The 18,876-nt window shown below is 37.3% G+C and overlaps 2 protein-coding genes across 2 annotated transcripts in view; both read right to left on the reverse strand.

Moving 5' to 3' along the window:
• The window catches only part of LOC128498071 (beta-Ala-His dipeptidase-like), a 419,628-nt gene that overhangs the window by 234,490 nt on the left and 166,262 nt on the right, over positions 1-18,876 (reverse strand). The window lies entirely within an intron of this gene.
• Positions 1-18,876, reverse strand: part of ZNF407 (zinc finger protein 407) — a 239,543-nt gene that overhangs the window by 76,814 nt on the left and 143,853 nt on the right. Inside the window, exons 5-8 of the mRNA XM_053468365.1 lie at positions 16,482-16,648; positions 13,508-13,591; positions 8,839-8,959; positions 1,486-1,664 (exon numbers count right to left, since the gene is read on the reverse strand). Coding sequence (XP_053324340.1) covers positions 1,486-1,664; positions 8,839-8,959; positions 13,508-13,591; positions 16,482-16,648 — 551 coding nt within the window. The remainder of the gene's footprint in view (positions 1-1,485; positions 1,665-8,838; positions 8,960-13,507; positions 13,592-16,481; positions 16,649-18,876) is intronic.

Here is an 18,876-nt window from a genome sequence, read left to right on the forward strand (position 1 = left end):
TACAATCATAAAACAAGATAATACCAACTTTTTTCCTTTAAATATTATATTATGATATATGTTGCTATCAGACCAGATTAAGATCACAATTGTATGTGGATTTAACAATGTGAACCTTTAGGATTGGGTTTATTAATTTTGAAATAGCTACTGTGATACAATCTCTGGTCGCTCTTTGGTGATATCACTGATTCACAGTTTACAACGGTAACCCTTTATTTGATGTTTCAAAGAATTGCAGTAGGACATAGAAAACACCCCATTAAATCCCCACAGATCAAGCACAAGATGTTACCAAAATTTCAATTATAGAACAAGTAGGTAATTTAAGTAATTTTGAAACTTTTTCTTTTTTTCTTTTGCACGTCTGCATTTCTCAAAGGTTTTCTACACTTTTGATCATTCTATCTTGTGATCAAAACAGTTTAAAAAAGGGGTAAACCATGTATCCATTTAGATGCCCAATTGTTCCACTTTTGTGAGCAGTAGGGATCGTAGGCATGCTGGGGAGATCCTCTTATCTCCCCTTAAAAGCCCAGGGAGTCATAAAATCAGTGGCAACCTAAGCACGGTTAAGTGACTCCCAGCTTTAACCCCGCCCCTTTCATCTGTTACTCCTCCCCTAGCCACACCCCTAACACCAGTGTCCCGATTTGACACTTGAATTGATGTGGCATTCGGTACAATGTGTAAAATGCACACATCCATGCAGGTACATCCATGAGATTTTATATACCTATACATGTACATATAAAAAACATGTTTGGATATATACATTGGCAAAGATCACCAAGAAATGAATGTTAGTGGCCTAGAAATGTTCCACACTACTTTAAATACATTCTATGGCCTGCATGAAAAGCCATAACTTATTTTGTTTGATATAATTTGTTTGTATTGTGTTAGGATTAGTAAACCTGAAATGCATGTTGCCAAGTCCATTCAAAAGTAACAATATAGTTCATGTATGACAGCTGGTTTGCAATTAATACCAATCTATGTGGCATAGATAGTTTATATTGTATCCAGTGGTCATTGACTAAAGCATCAGTTTACCAGCCACATTTTGATTAGTGGTCAATGTAAGCGACAATCATTACCTAACCGCCATCACACAGGAGTGAGCATGAACATCTCAAACATTTTGAGGGATGAATAAGAATGTTATATAGTCTCTTAAGAACATACTGACCATAGAAACCTTTCTTTTTTTCTGGCTTATATTATGCTCAATTCAGCTTCAGTCAATTAATACAGTGTGTTTCTTTGGACACCAAAAAATTTTGCTGTCTCCATGCACATGGAGATGGCCACTGTGTACCTGTGATTGTCTTTTTTTTTTTTTAATTCAACCACACAGGACAGCGGTTATTTCACAGATCACTTGATGAATGAGAAGTAGTCATGAAATCTTGCACTGAGATAGGAACGCCTATCACATGTATATATGGATTTATTCCCTTGTAATAGGTTTTAAAATCTTACCCGCGTGAAGGTATGCCAAGTCAGGGTTCTCAATGTCCAAGTGCTGCTCCTTGAGATGGTTGCGAAATTCCACTGGGGCATTAGTTGCATAATCACATTTTGGACAGTTGTACATTTTAACTCCTTCGTGCTTGCCGGTGTGCAAAATGTGTTTCCGGACATTTTCAGCACAATTTGATCTAAAACAACAGAATAGCACGTTAATGTGGTGTGAGCATTTTCCATTATTTTCCGAGTTTTATCTGCTATGGAATTCCAGAATTCCAGGGACACTTTGCCACCAGGTAGGCACATCTTTCCATAATACTGGGTATTAGAGCTAACCATTCACTTTATGGGCAGAGGAACAAAAGCTATCAAACTGATACATTTTATTAAAAAAAACTATGTCACACAGCATAATTAATATGCAAATAGGAATTAACCATTTCAGTGCCTGTAAGGAAAGCTGTACATTAATTTACTGTTACAGGGCATCTTACATTGCAGACTTCCCTCCCCTCCCCTCTCTCCAACCACAAACAAAAAAACAGCCCATCACGTACAGCATGCGAAAACATGATTTTGGGCAGATTTCAAATCAAGTGCAAAGTTTATAGCACGTTTTTTCTCCATGCTACTCTGAATATATATTTAACTTATAGCTTATAGGATATAGCTGTTGCCAAACAGTACAATCACAGATCAGGGGCATGACGTGTCTGTATGAGCCAACACCACACAGCATGTAAGCGAAAGCTACCAGTAAATAATAATAATAATAGGCGAGTTGCATACTTTGTGGCAACTCTGCTTCTCATCAGAAGACAGACTGTAAGCTCGGATATCAGTATATATCCTTCGATATCAGTATGTCTTATTGTGTGTTTGTGTTACTGTTAATTTTGTATACGTTACCTGATTGCAATAGTTTTATGGAAACTGCTATTTATATATATATATATATATATATATATATATATATTATAATATATATATTCAGAGTAGCTTTGGTTTGGACTGATCAGTGGTTCCTTCTGGTGACAGGTTATCAGGAGTAATAACATGATTGTCTTTTCATTCATTCAGTTTGTATGGAACCTCAGCGATGTCGCATCCACCACACAGCAAACGGGGCAGAGGACCACACAGTGCCCAGTGACGGATCTGACTGACATAGAACACGTTTTTTCTTTTTGAAAACCACTGATGTGGCGATCATGCAGAAATCAGTTTTTCAGCACAAGATCTGCTGTAATGGGGCCTTAGAGTCTGTATCCAGTACATTGATCTCATCGTACTATAGCAGCAGCGCTCCGATCTGTGCAAGTATATCGGAAACAAGTGCTCTTTAGTCTAGACAAAGGAATATGTTATCTGCAGTTGAGGCAAGTTAAAGGAAATGATCTCTATATAACAGGAAGCATCACTATGTTTATTTTATATTCCATGTCACAAAAATGCTTTGGGTAATTCGTTTAAAAAGAATAACCTGTTCAGATCAGGCCCCGTGCAACACTCCTTTGTCCTGTAAGTCTCTCAAATGTCTTATTTAAAAGGAATATATAGTACTCCCAGAAGACATTTTCCCATTTCTATTCTCTTCAACTCCTGTGAGCCCTTGTTCTGTGTGATAAGGCAATCTCCTTGGGGATCTGAGCTGTGTAGTTTCCTACCACGACTGACAAGGACTCGACTTGAATAACTGCTGTGCGCAGGTTGTAATTATGTCAGCTGGAGTGTTGAACAAGGGGACTGATTAATGTGATCCCCGGCCCCGGCGCAGTCCCTATCAAAACCACGGTGCAGGCCAGCAGTGGGGATGGGTTAAAGCCGAGAGACAAAAAATGTTGCATCGTCCATGATAGATGAATTGCTCCAACAGTCTTCAGGCAGATGTTCCAGGACAGTATAATATACAATTACTCTGCCTTATCACCTTCCCAGGGACAATAAAGCTTCCTCCTACTATAGCTCATGTGAGTGAAGGCAAAATTAGTTTTACTTTTACAACACGGACTCACTTATCATGTCGCCTTGATTGTGCTTTTACAGCTAAAGAAGCATATTCTGCATTTATGCTTAAAACAGAAATGACATGGTCTTAATCCAATATATGATATCGCTGCCCTCTCTGAGTGGGACCTGTAAGTCATTCCATACAGGGTTTGTCAGGTGCATCTCGTGCCCCATGATACTCAGACAGCTTCTTGGGGATGGCCGTCTCCCTGACCTAATTCGCCAGGCTGGCCCTTCTTATACAACTGGCAATAAGTGATACATTTTCATTTCATACGGGTAGGCAGAAGATAAAATCATGTTAGACACAAATACAAGACTCAACAGAATATCACGAGAACAATTTAAAAGTAAAGGCCCAGTTCACATCTTATTAACTACCTCATCGCCAAAGTTATTACTTCCATCTGGACTACAGCACTGATCGGGATTTCTTTGTAGAAGCCGCTTTGACTTTTTTTTTAAAATTAAAATCTCTCTAATGACATTCGAGTCAATGGCAGCCTTTACTACCTATTCTGTCCTTTTGCACTATTGGAAGCTACCCGACTATACTTTGTCAAGCAACAAGACACAGCACTGAAAATCAGTGTTGAAGTTGAAGTTTAAGATGAATAACAGAAAAAATGACATGCTATTAAACGCTTTCTTGGGCAAATCGCTGACACTGCATAGCCCAAAAGACTGTAAGGGTTACTGTGGCTACTGCACAAAGCATGCCTATGATAACATGATGTATATGCTTTACTAAGCACGACAGATATAAGCGTGACAGTGGACAGCAAATCCACACTCTCTCTGCTAAATTGTGTAATAAAAAAATATATAATTTCTAAAATAGATTGTTAAAGTGATAAAATTATACTGTAAACAGGCTATAAGACAGCAAAAATGGTGTTGTTGGCCAATGTTAAAGAAAGCATTGTACAAGCCCAAGTTACCTCGAGACTTGGACATTATGGGGCACCCGTCCCAGACACTAGTGCTATGGAAAACTCCAGCTGTTCTACCGATGCTAGTACTTTTTTTTATCTAAGAGCAGTGAAAAGGCTTCCAGAATTTAACGACCCAGTGCAAGAATGCCAATATCCAACACATGACCTGTAATGCTCTGGTGAAAGCAATTGGCAAACCTTCTGCACGGGAGTCACGTTGGCAGCAACATATTCCGGCCAAGCAGAGAGATAGCCCTACGGGGCGGTTACAAGACTTATCGGCACAGCCTCCATTGCGCACAGTTCTCAGGTGCCACATGTAATAGAGTGTTGGGTCGAAATTTTAGTATTTGTGTTAGCCTCTGGAGGTAATGATGTGAAAATGTAGTTTCGTGCGTTAGGTTATATGCAGCGGGTACAATGTCATGTTATGGTGGGATCGTACTATGCAGAAAGAGTGATAATACGTAGTTCAGACCATTTTATCTGTTAACGTTACATGCAAGATTACCAATTGAGGGCTGATGGGTGGTGGAGTGTGCAGGTTCAACTTCATACACCACTTAGTGGTATCAATCCTGAATCTAAGACAAGACCAAGGGCCGATGTTTGCCTCTTTAATTCCTAATAGTTCTAGTCTGCCATCATTCTGTTTTTCTGTGTAAAGGGTATCCTGGCTGCAGGGTTAAGAAATTGAGGAGAGGGGAGAAAAAAATCAACGAGGTTTAATTTGCTAAGAACATTATTTAAAGGACGGGCACATATACTAGTATATAATACCAGCTGCACGATAATATGGAGGTCTGCTCACTCTGAAGACACTTCATGAGGGTTAAAAAAATACTGTTTGCTTTGTGACACTCCTGGTGTACACAAGAATTAATGTTTTCTAGAAGTTTGGCTAGTCAATTGAATTGAGGTGGCTTGTGAGAGCACTTCAATTTGTCATTACTGAATGTGTTATATGCCTTTTCGCAGCAACACTGACAGCTTCTGGACTCCCGAAATCAGGTGTAGAGCAAAGTGTAGATGACAGATGAGACATAGGTGAAATAAGTTGATATGATCCCAGACAACGGATAAAAGAGATACTGAAATTGAATTTAGCCATTACACCAACATATTATTGTAAAGCAGTAGAGTGCTGAAAAATTGTATTTGAATTTGAACTCTGTGATAAGTAAAAGATATTTTATCCATACAGAGGCCGCCAGATAATAAGGAAATTGTTATAAAAGTCCTAATTTCTGATCAATTTTAAGAATAACATAAGATGCCAATGAAGAACCATGCCAAGTACTCAACCAACTAGGGGTTATCTAGACTCTACCCAACCCACTGCTGCTTACAAACAAAATCCAAGCTCTACTGCTGTCCAATAAATAATCACAGTGCCAAACTCTTCACTTAAAAATATCGATAACTAATTACACTTCTATTTAAATGCCTCACAGGAGAGAGGTGTGAGTTCTCCATTAAGGCGGCAGCTAAGAATCTCACGTTACAGATTCGGAGTGGAAATTAAGTTAATATTCGGTGGTTTGGAGTAAACCTTTGGTTACAATTCTTTCAGCTGACGGGCTCAGGGTTTCGTGATGAAGTAAACATGAAGTAAGGAAGGTAGTTTGAAGAAACAAAGACCAATCAGGTAGCAAACCTTGGCCATTTAATATTGAAATTTGACCACTAGCTATATTCTCCCACCCCCAGTTTGGAAGATGTAAGGAAGATAGTGTAAAATTGCAATGGTTATCTTAGGACAGGTTTTAGTGGAGAATATAACCTCTTGGTAAATGTTCATAGCACCAAGGGAACAGCAGGGGTCGAAATAACCTTAACTGTGAAGATATCAATCACCCTATATAAAGTTCATTCAATCAAGAGGCATGGTGGGGTGACGACAGGGAACTAGCGATAAGAGTTCCAAAAGAGAGTTTTAAGGAATCTAGTAGCTTTTCCAATGTTTGGGATAAATATTTTTTTCCATATTTTGGGAAAATGTGTGACAAAGAGAGAGGCTCGCGTGAGGTAAAGTCTGGTTGTCTTACACAAAGGAGACTATAAAATGATTTCAATAATTCATGAACTAGAACAATCTAGGAGAATAATCAAATAATGAAATCCACTTATTTCTTTATACAATGTGCAAAAGAAAAACACTGCCAGGTGATTATACACATGGACTTAATTACATAAAGCAATATGTAGAAAAAAAAAAAGCCAATACTGACATCATCCAACAACAGTAAACATGTACGCCATTAAGAGCAACAAAGATACATGCTTTAGAATTGCCCATTATTACACAAATACAATGAGAGATTTCAGAGACCTTTATTTAGGGGGTAGGAGAGATAAATGCAAAGTGAGTCACTAATTTCCAAGAATACACCAACGTGGTGGTATTTTAATAGAGTTCTATAAAATTGTAGAAACAGACTTAACCCCATGTGCACTAGTGACATATTAAAAAAACAAAAGAATGTTAAGCCATGTAAAAAAAATATCTCTTTAAATAACCAATCCTAATGAGCTAAGCTGTTATACGGAACTCAAACAATAACGTAATTTTAGAAATTGTGCATGGCTTGTAAACCTTTCACTATAGGAACAGCCAGCTTCTCTAGAGTACGGGATTCAGCCAATCCGGATGTGATCGTATCACTTAGGCCTTCTCTGAACAGTAATAAATGATTTGGTGGATGATCATGATTTTTAATGTGCTGGATATTTATGATTGCAGTCAAGTGTAAGGAAAAAAGGCTACAGGCAGTTGTAAAGTAAGCCCATGTACTTTATCTACGTATCCGGGATGGATGATGTGCCATAAATATTTATATGCAAATTGAATAAGATTTTATATGCCAACATGAACACACAAACTTGAAGCATGGCTAGTACAAAAGACCAGCCAAGGTATCTTTTGTTAACCATTTATCTTGGTTTTAACAGTTTGCCACCAAATACACACCCCAGTTAGCTGTATTCTATTTTCTATGTGTTGTTGAAAATCATATTATAAACAAGGAAGATCATGTTAAAAGTGGCATGTGTAGTTAAGCCTAGCACAGCCCATTAAGTCATAGGGTTGGACATATCCACGCAGTGTTTTACTTTGTTATTGTGTTGGGAAAGACGGTATGTTGTGAAATCACTGTAAAGCATTATTCTGTGCTTGACAACTATCATGTATTACAGGCTTTATTCTGTGATGTAATTTATACTCCTAGAATAAGATCCTGACAGGTCCTTTAGCTTCACCAATACAATAATGTAATTGTTGGTACATGTTAATATAGGGGCTAAAGTAGGCTTATAGCCTTAGGCAGGGGTATCCAACTTGCGGCCCTCCAGCTGCTGCAGGACTACATCTCCCATAATGCTCTTTCAGCTAAGAGGCTGGCGGATGAGTATGGGAGATGTAATCCTGCAGCAGTTAGAGGGCCGTAGGTTGGACACTCCTGGCCTAAAGAATGAATGCTGGCAGTCACCCCTTACTATCGAACCTTTAAGATTTAGCTACAGAGACTGATCATCTTGGATTGAGTTCCACTACTTGAAACATTTCATATGGTGCTGCCCTGCAGTGGATGGAATGTTAAATACATAGATGTATCCATTATACATCCCACAAACTATACGGTAGTACTGTACATGTGATGATCAGTAACATGTGAATTGTGTATGTGTCCTAGAAAGTAGACCAATGTGATCACTAGCAACCACTGAACCAGCAGCACCCCATGGAAGTAGAAGTCAGTGGCGTAACAGAAGAAGATGTTAGCAGAGAAATGCCTCCTACAGTTTATTCAATCATGTCTTACCAATTTAACTGTGAATACATACAGCCAACTTTGTCCTCCTGCCAGGAAGGGCTGATTTTTGGTCTTTCATAATGCATTGTTAAAAGATTAAATCCATGAACATAACATGTAAGAACCACTGTCTTTCAGTATTTTGTATGATATTACAAACACAAGAGAAAAAAAGAAGCACATATTGCCTTCTATGTTTACTAGATAAATCTATTTATTGATGTGGTTATGAGAGCCTCCTCGTGTCTTATAGTTTATTGTTCTTCAAAACCTAAAAGACATCCCCTCGAAAGATTACATGCATCTCTAATGGTGTTGTACCAAAACAGTCATCTTTATCATTGTTGTATTCGATTGTTGTAAGTTGTAAGCAGGTACTACATTTTAGTTTTCCCCACAGTGCTTTGCATGATCACCTTTCCATTGCGTTTTAATTAAAGGGACAACAGGAGATGAGATAAAAATAGCATCCGTATTTTCCCAAATAGAAGAAGAATCTATCATGACCATCAATGATTTTTTAAAGAGCTATATTATCAAAATGTGATAACCTTATTCCTTTCTAACATTTAACATCTCAAATAAAACAGAAGATAAAAACCTACCTGTATTCACACCAAGGGCACCTGTAAGGTTTCTCACCGGTATGGACTCGTTTGTGTCTTGTGAGATGGGACTGAGTTGTGGAAGCAAAGTCGCACTCATCACATTTGAAGGGTTTCTCGCCTGCAGAAGTAAGGGTTATAGAAAGACCATTTATTGCCCGGTTTGAGACCAGCAGTAAGAAGACGTATTATAAGTCAACGGTGATACAATTCTAGCAAAACATTTCATACAGTGGTCTTTAGCACTATGTGACAATGATCTGCAAAACGTTCCATGGAAGGTGCCAAGTTGGTGTAAGTCAAACAAGAATTCCAAGTAATATTATTTTTATGCATCAACTCGTTAAATCTAACTTCCAGTATGCTTCCAGTAGGATTGATTTGTTTATATTTTTAAAAAATATATCAAAGAGAAACACTGGTATACCGACTGTAAAACCATCCTTTTTGTAAGGCTTTAGTTTATTTATCTTGGCTTCCAGTTCAAGAACCTCTTTTCCCTGTGGAGGAAAATTTGGAGCAGTGCAACTCAAGAGCTGTTTTATTTCACTATATTAACTGGAGTACTTAGGACTTTGAAGACCTAACAAATTTGTGATAATTTCCTTTCTTCTTTCCCCGCCTCTGAGCTTAATCCGAGCCTTTAAATAGGCAATATGTAATTAGTATTAATAGGGAACACTTTTGAAATAAAATAGGAACGTCTTCCTACAGCAGGACATTTTGAGATTTTTATTCTTGGTTTTAGTAGCAGGGCAGCATTTCCATTGCCAGGGTAATATTTTACAGAAACGATCGGTTTATTCTTCACTTATAACATTGATTAGTAGGCGCTTAATATTGCAAAATAACTTGGCAAGCTCAAGAGAAAAAAAAATCTATTTTCCCCCTAAAAAAAAATAAAATATAAAAAAAAACTTTTAATAATGTATCAGTAACGCGTTTAAACTTGTTTTTAGCAGTTTAAACAAAGAATATGTGTACGTTATTGATTTCCTTTTTTTTTTTTTTTTTTTTTTTTCTTCTTGATACTGAAGCTAAGCAGCCTCCTGACTGCCCCGGGTGCAGCCAAATATGTGGAAATAACACTGGGACATAACAATGAGAATGGGATGTGAGAATACAGGGATTTAGGTGGAAAGAGGAATTACACAAATGAACTCCCACCACTGGGATCGTGAGGTTTACCAAGTTCGGAAAGTCTGACATGTGAAAGCACATACAAACTTAAGGGGACCCTCCAGCTCAAAAAATGCAGCATTTCTCATGCATAATCTAATCCTTGTTTCTTCAACACTTTAAAGGGTTTTGTTGTTCCCTTTGCTAGTAAGGGTTTTTCAATAAACCACAAAGAAGTTTTTCCAAAATTTCATTTGAGTCGCCATTGTTAAAGGTGCTGTTCCACATAGATGTTTTTTCCCCCCAACTTTCCTAGATTATTATATTATTACGTACTACTTTGATATACATCTTAAATACGTGTATTCCTTTTTTAAAAAAAAAAAAAAAAAAGTTATTTTTTTTTAAAAAAGGGGGAATGGGCGGTACCTTTATAATGTTTTAGTTTAAAGAGATCTCACTCCCTATCACACACAAATCACTCTCATTACATAAAACACCTGACTCAATCACACTCACTCCCCATGACTTGCCAATAGGATGTGTAAAGCTTTGCTGCTTCACATGCATGCGCAGGAAATGGCAGGTGGTAGTGGCGGTAGGCGGTCAGACTTTGGAAGAATGACAGGACACAGTTTCTAGGCAAGTGTAGTAGTTAAATAAACTTAAAAACTGTGTTTAAAAGAGACCTGGAGAAGCATTTCTTGCAATACAATATTCACTAAGCCCCTATATGTTGAGTATTTAATAGTATGTAATAGTATGATATGCATGTATACTCCCTAATCAGTCCTTGGGTCTCAAACTACCAAGTACATTTAAATGCACGCATTATTTAGTTATCGGAGTTAGAAAATGAGACACCTGTGTCATGTTATTCCTCTCCATGACAGCGTCTACAGAAATCATTTATTTGTCAGTACATATCTTACACATGCCTGGTGGATCTCCAAATCTAGTAAACAGGAGTTGAGCTCCCTTTGAGATAAATGTGAATAGCAACAGCCAATTACATGTATGCTATATACACATATAGTAACATAGTAAATTAGGTTGAAAAAAGACCCAAGCCTATCAAGTTTATTCCTTCAATGTATTCTTCCGGCTTTTGATCCTAAAGAAGGCAAGAAAAAAAAATAATATATTTTTTAAAATTTTGCCACTTAGCAGGAAAAGATCCTTCTTGACTGCAAAAGGAAATCGGATTTCTCCTTGGATCAAGAAGCTCTAAAATAGTAATTTGTATTCAATCATTTATAGCGCTGTATGTTCTGTGTTTTTAAAGTGATATCCAGTTCCTTTTTGAAAGCATCCATTTTATTTGATAACACTACCTCCTTTGGCAGTGAATTGTGCATGCAATCTTTGTTCCTCCAGTCCCAGAGGATGACCACTGTTTCTTACTGGCCCTGAACTTATTTATATAATGTTATAATATCCCCTGTTTTTCTAGCTAATATAATATTATAGCTAATATATATACATGCAACTTCATAAGTCTCTACTCTAACTAAGATCTTTCTATCCCCTTATTAATTTTGTCCCCTTCTTGGCACTTTTTGTAGTTTCGTAATGTCCATTTTTTTTTTTTTAAGGACTGGTACTTTCATCATTTGAATACGGCTCTTAATATTCTTTAATGGTCTTCTTTATCACACATTTTGAATCTCGTGTTTTTGGGGCTTACATTTGACCAAAATGTAGAAATATTCTTGATAATATGGCGGTTTGGAGACGCACATATCAGATGGTAATTTAAAGTTTGGAATAATCCTTCCCCGCTGCCAATGTTACAGACAGTCACATGGGTGGCTGCACTTCTTTAAATGTATTCTTGACTATTTCGTCTTAGTATCAACTACGGCTTGTTAAAAGGGGCAATGTAAAATCTGTGTGATGTGTTCTCTCTTATTACTTTCCCTATAATTAATGAATGTTACTTGTCAGTTTTAGGGAAAAAAACAATTCGTAGTCATTTATGCCACAAATATCTTTCACAGAGAAGACAGTCACATAATTCTAGAAGTTCCGTTTGGCAGCTATTTGTCAATCATCTCCAATATAATTGGAGGTGGCTATGCTGTTGATTGAACAAAATACTACTATATGTCATGATGTCTCTTGAAACTGTCAAGCTTGTGCAGCCTATGAAGTACAAAGCAATCTCCAAATGAATGATGAACTGACTAGGTGCTGCTATGATCGTAACACAGCTGAAAGGACTGCTTTTAATTCACTAAGTGAGAAAACGGAGAGTTTCAGTAAGTCTGCCTGAAAAAAGGTTCTAGATCCGGAATCAGAGCTGTTCTAGATTATCTGTTTTTTAAAGGAATTATTTCTTTATCTATGTTGATAGATGCACATGCATATGTTAGGGCCTTGCAAATCACACATTTTGGACCAAACCAAATTTAAAGCATTGTCTGTGAATTTTAAAAACCAAACTAACTTGCAAGTTACATTTAAAAAAAAACCTTAAAAGCAGTCAAGGTGCTTACAAATAATTTTGATCGCTCTCTGGAGGTACCAGTATCGACTGTGTCAGCCTGACCAGGCTTATTCTGATCAACCTAATAGAAGCTTAATTCCAGTTTCAGACATGGTCTGGCCCTAATTAATATGTGTGTGTAAACTGAAAATAACACATACACTTACATAATACCCATATATGTACTGTATGTGTACATATGTGCATTTCACATGCTGAATAAAATGAAAAACTAATATTAATGTACCATCTAGAAAAGAGTACAGAAATAGAAGTGGTTACGGAGATTCCAGAATGTGAAAAAGCATTGCATGCAGACCATTGAATGTAGGACATATTATATAGGCTCTCAGCGTTACTTCCGTGTGACAGTACCAAGCACATCATAGAAGATTCTCCTTCCTATCACGCCTTCAAACCAGGGAACAAAGGTCATATTGAAGGGTGAGAAACAGGAGCACTATTTAATTATGCTTCACAAATTAACCCCTATGTGTCAACATTTACAGCAGCTCCCGACTGCTTATTGTCAAGATGTTTAAATGGCCATAAAGGCGTATGTAGCTGAATGGTAATTACAAATGTAACTGTCCTAACTGTCCCCTTCATGGCATGCTTTAACATAATGCAGCGTTGTGTGCAACATTAAACAGGAATCCCGGGAAGACAGCGGTGCAGCGACAGGCATGGATGGACAATGACATGCGGGAGAACAAGACAATTATTACATATGCACATAAACAGGTTTTAGTACAGGGTACTGAAAACGAAAATATTTTACTGCTAAGAAAATGACATTCAATTTGAGACTTGTAGTAGCGATTGGGACTATATTTAAGAGCGATAAAATAATACATTTGTGAAGATAGCAACGTGTTACTCATAAGAACGTGTTATGTGCTGTAATGATGCACCGGGTAATGTAGTGATCTGTCAGTGGCTTTCCTCACAGAGTAGACAATAAGAGGAATGCCGTATAGATATTATCCATTCCTTTACATAGAGATACATGGGCAACGACAGTATCTGTGCTGGTGTATTGATGTTTGCTAAATGACCAACCTGTGTGTTGTCTCCGGTGCTTGGTAAGGGCGTGGCGAGTCCCACCAGCGAAGCCACAAAGGTCACACAAGAATGACTTCTCGCCTGTTGCAACAATAAACAGATGTGGGATTGTGGAGGTCACAGATCGTTAAAACATATCTATCAAGGCTTTCAGGCTTACTAATTCCTCCAATCAAATGTTTCCATGTAAATATGTCAAATGGGAATGAAATTACCACTGCGGTTTATTGACTGTGATAAAATCTGAAAAGCACCACTGAACATAATTACATACTTGTCAGACCCATAAAAATTAGCTTTATTATCAATGAAATGGTTTTGTACAACTTCATTTCTGTTAGATGCCTTCCAGATGGGGCTGCTTTATGCACTTGAACAGTTTTTATGCATATCTTGATTTTTTTTTTTTAATTTTTTTTTTTTAGCAATTCCCATACATCTGGCCTTTCTGAGCTCACCAAATTCTGCCTCGAAATTTCAATATACAACTACATATGAGACTGTGTGTTAACTATATTCTCAACTTACTTTATGATAGGCTTTAATATAGCGAAAGGTACATTATCTGCACATAGTACAGCTTGTTTAAATCTCTCCTCAACAATAGTGATTACAGGTTGCCATTTAAAATTAAAATGTAGATTAAAGAATATGTTTGCTAGAGAGTGACAACTCATTAGTTCTGTATCAGTTATGAAGGGCCAACCCCAGTGATTTTGACTATGAAGAACCTGTCTTGCCCTATGTAATGCCTAGTTAAATTAGGGAGATTTCTTGAAAGTCCCTTACCCACTGACCTAGGCATTACGAAGGGCCTGCTCAACCCTTCTTGTTGGAGAAGTTCACTAGAGGTTGGCCATTCACAAAGCTCACTTTAGTGAATAAGCCCAAATGTTACCTGTAAACTATAAAAGCATACAAGGGAGGAGAACACTTGGTTAATGGATGTCAATGTCATTTTTAATCAAGATTTTCCACAGTTAGATCACCAGGTATTACAGATTTAGGACAACTATCTCAATACTGCTGATTTTGTGAAGTTCATTGTCCACTCATGGCTGCCAATAAACATGATTATGCTTAACCATCTCTGACTAGATTAGTAACATGGCCTAATTCTATCCTCAAGAGGCTACACCATAGGAGTGCACTAAATTAATGACACTACTCAACCTACTCAAAAGAAATGTTAAACTTGAAATTATACTGCTTTTCTCATTAAAATAACCCTGGAGGCTATATTCAATAAGTGCCTAAGAAGATCATCACTGCCACGATCAGTTGTTTGTTCCTCTGGCAATAAACAGGTCAAGCCTCACTGACTTCGTTGAACCTAAATAAGTCATTCTGCACCAAATATTGCTCATAAGGCATAGCCCAGGACTTGGCTGCAAATGTAATGAGAATGTAGAGAATAAAAAAGAGATTCCTAAACAATAAGAATGGGATACATTCCTCCACATGTCCTGGAACTTAAGTCTATTAACTGATTTTAGTTAAACGCAAAAAACAATGGGCAGACTGTCCCACTACATGGAAATATACAGAAATCAACAACGGAGACAGCAGATTGTCTTTTGCCCTTGTGTGAGATGAACACAAGCTTCTGATAATTATATAGACAAAACAGTTGTCCATAATTTGTTGTCACCTTTCATTATTTGAACACCATCTGATCAATTTCCCTAACACGCATTTGACTTGGAAGTATGTAAATTCTGTATAGCAAGGAATATAACCTGAAGCATCACAGAAATTGGTATCTCATATCAGCAGATAGAGTACTGTGGATTTACCGAACATATGATTACCACATTCTCGCTTTGACCTTAACATTTCTTAGACAGTCAAAATGAACGATTGCTTTGTGTAACTACCCGGGATGCTTACATGATAGCGGGGGCACGTTGGAAAATGTTTTTTCTTAACAACTTGAATTAGTTTCAAGTGTGCCATTTTGCATTCAAATATAGAAAGACATGAAAACCAATCCTTTATTTTCTATTAGAAAACAGCCACTGTCCCCTCTCTCTCATTATGGTGCAGACTACAAGACCTAACAACAAAAATCTATATTATTGATCTAACCAAGTCTCCACAATTATTCTTTAGAAGGAAACACCGACGATAAATTACATCTGCACTGGCTTTTCATCTGCTGTTCGATATAAGTGATCTCTCAGGGCAGACTGGAGACCTTAAATCGTCAACACCCTTGTCAGAAGAGCTAAGGAGACCAGGGCCTCCCACAAACTGCTTTGGATATTGCTCAATAATAATAAAAAAAAACTTTTAAACCTAAATGGGATTCTAGCTAGGAGTGGACCTGGCCCAACATTTAACACAGTGATTGGTGCATTTATATATTATAAACACATGGCAACAATTTGAGTTGAGGACATGCAAATGTTACTTATTTGTAGAAATATACATTGTGGATACTCAACACGAAAGCCCCTTACTATGAATATTATAATAAATGTGATTAGTATAATATAATTATTACATGCATTCTTAATAAGAATAATAGTAGTAGTGATAAAAATATGCTTTTGCATTTTTTAAATTGTAGAGTTTACTGTAATGGCTGGCCCTATACTCCCGAAAAATGAGTAAAACTGGAGAATGAGAGTATTTCACATTCCAGCAAATCAGACAAAGAACCCGGAGAAAGAGAGAGATTGCAGAGCAGGAGAATGCTGGTTAGGAAGCCGAGACCAGGACATATATCTCAGACTAAAATAAGACGCCATAAAGATTCAATTTTCATTTACAGCTGCAGGAACTAAAAGGATGTTTCAGAGCGGATGCCTTCTCTCTCAATGTTTACGTTAATGGTATTTGTTACAAAATGTGTGTTTTAATTAAAAAAAAAAAAAAAAAAGTATGACGAGGCTATAAAACGTTACTTTTGGTCCCTTCGTCTTCTGTAGACACAAACAAGATAATTAACACATATTTCTAAACAGACCTGTGTGAGTCCGGTAATGATCTTTCATGGCGGATGCAGTGAGAAAAGAATAATGGCATGTTGGCCAAGTACATTTAAATGGCTTTTCTCCTGTGTGTAGTTTCATGTGGTTGTTTAGAGCCCACCTCTCTCTGAAACTTCTGTCGCAGAGATTGCATGAGAATTTCCTAAATGTAGAAAGCACAAAGAGATGCGTTAGAACATAAAAATAAAATCAAGACAAAAAAAAAACAAAGAAAAAAAAAAACCAGAAAATCACATATCTAGGTTTGAAAAAAAGATGAGCCTTTTGAAAACCGAGCGTCGGTAAACGCAGTGCCTTTGTTGAAGGGAATTGCAGCCTAGGACTGTCATGTCTGTATAACCAGGCATTGATTTTTCTGTCGAGGCCTGGCCCGTCAGCCATTTATTCTCCGCTTTGCGGTTGGGCCCAACGGGTTTGAAAAATTCTTTTACAGTCCAGTCGCCCCTGAGGCAAATGTGAGAATAGATTTCACCTGTACAGACCCACACCACTTATCCAGGGCATGTGCTGTCAGAGCAAAGGCTAAATGAAACTCGATCTGTTCTGGAGAGCTCAGACAGTCAAGTGGTGCTAAATGCTCCATTGCTGTGAACATACATCTTTGCTAGGCTACCTTATTTAATCACTGTGCGATGAAAGGGGGTGGTGGGGCAGACACTGCAGTTCTTACAAAATGTTGGGCCACATCAACAAATTGTCTAGTGATTGAGATGTTGGATATTAGGGAAAAATTAAGAGAATATGGGCTGTTTGTGAATAGGTCTGATGGCAAGTTTTAAAAGTGATCTTATCACCATAGCAACTTAAGGAATATTGCCGCTGACTTGGCTTGGGAATTACTATTTATTAAAAAAATAATTCTCATTGGACTTGTAGCACCTCCATCTACCAGTATCCGCTTTGAAGGGTTACAGCTAAAAACAGTATAAATAGTGTTTTCTTAAGACACAAGAGTCTGACATACAGTCTCAAAGTCAAGGACCAGGCTTGGTCCATGATGTTCAGCTAGCCACCTGCCCCCTGCTAATGCCAATGTTTGCTCCCAGCTTCAATGGCTTTGTGTTCAGACCCCATATCCATTCTAGGACTGCACTCCTTAACCTTTAACTGAATCTGCCTAATAGCAAAACAAATACCAATGCCTCTATTCATTTACATTTATATGATCACAAATGCACACACAGTTTTACTTAAAGTTCACATGCAGTAAGCCTATACTTTTCATTAGATATATATCGTGGATGTGAGCTTCACCACAAAGTCTACGTCCATCATATAGATTGACAGGCTGGATGAATGACATATGCTATAGCATCTCTAGAGAAAAAAAATAAAAGAACAAAAATAGGAAAGCAGTACAAAAATTGATCTAGTTGAGCAACGGAAATTGTTATGGCACTAAATGGATTTTGGCTCAGGGTCTAAAAGTACAGGTAATGACAAGGTGCAAAGGGTCCAGAGCAGGTATGCTAGTATATGTGTGTGTGTATATATATATATAGTGTAGACTTTGTTAATGTTTTAAATGATTATTGTAGCTAGAAATGGGTGAGTTTTAATGGAATATCTTCATAGGCATACAGAAGCCCTTTATCACTCCCATCACTCCGTTGTTCCAATGTCACGTTGTGTTGGCTAATACAAGCTTATGTTTAAAAGGCTTATTGATTATTAGTAAACCCTTTTGCAATTATGTTACAGCTGGAAATTTCCTTGCTTTCCATAAAAACAGCTAAGGGATCCCAAACTTTGGAATGGTAGGGTTTGTGTTTATATAACACATAATATATTTATTTTATATGTTTATATATATTAGTGAATGGTCTGTGTGAGGTTCATAGATAGATAGATAGATAGATAAATTACAAATATGGAGTGTATCATTCTGGCATCAATGAAAGGCAGACTCTATCTTATAATAAAACCATATAAAAAGTCTCATTTATTTACACCCCCTGGGCTCTGCACAGACAATAGTAGAGAGATTTGCATAAAAATTGGGCAGGTCGACCATGGGTATCAGCAAACGACTGCATCATTTGGAAAACTAAATGTGCTTTAGCCTTCAAAAAAAAAAAAAAAACAGTATCTAATGACAATGCTGACTTTGACTCATGATATATAAGCGTGTGGCAAGCCCACTTAATTGGACCCCGGCACGTGTAGGTTTACGCTATAACACAAAAAACAACATTGAACTGGAACACTGATCTATGCAACTCTTTTCAATTCTATATTATTGGTTTTGCTAGGTGTTTTACTCTCTTTCTAATTTATAGAATTATGATCCTACTATTATTATAGGCATAACGAGAGAATTTGTGGCAAAACTGACTCTGTTTGTTTAGATATATAGACTGAGATGCTTCC

This window comes from Spea bombifrons, chromosome 5, assembly GCF_027358695.1.
Source record: "Spea bombifrons isolate aSpeBom1 chromosome 5, aSpeBom1.2.pri, whole genome shotgun sequence".
Lineage (NCBI taxonomy): Eukaryota > Metazoa > Chordata > Amphibia > Anura > Pelobatidae > Spea > Spea bombifrons.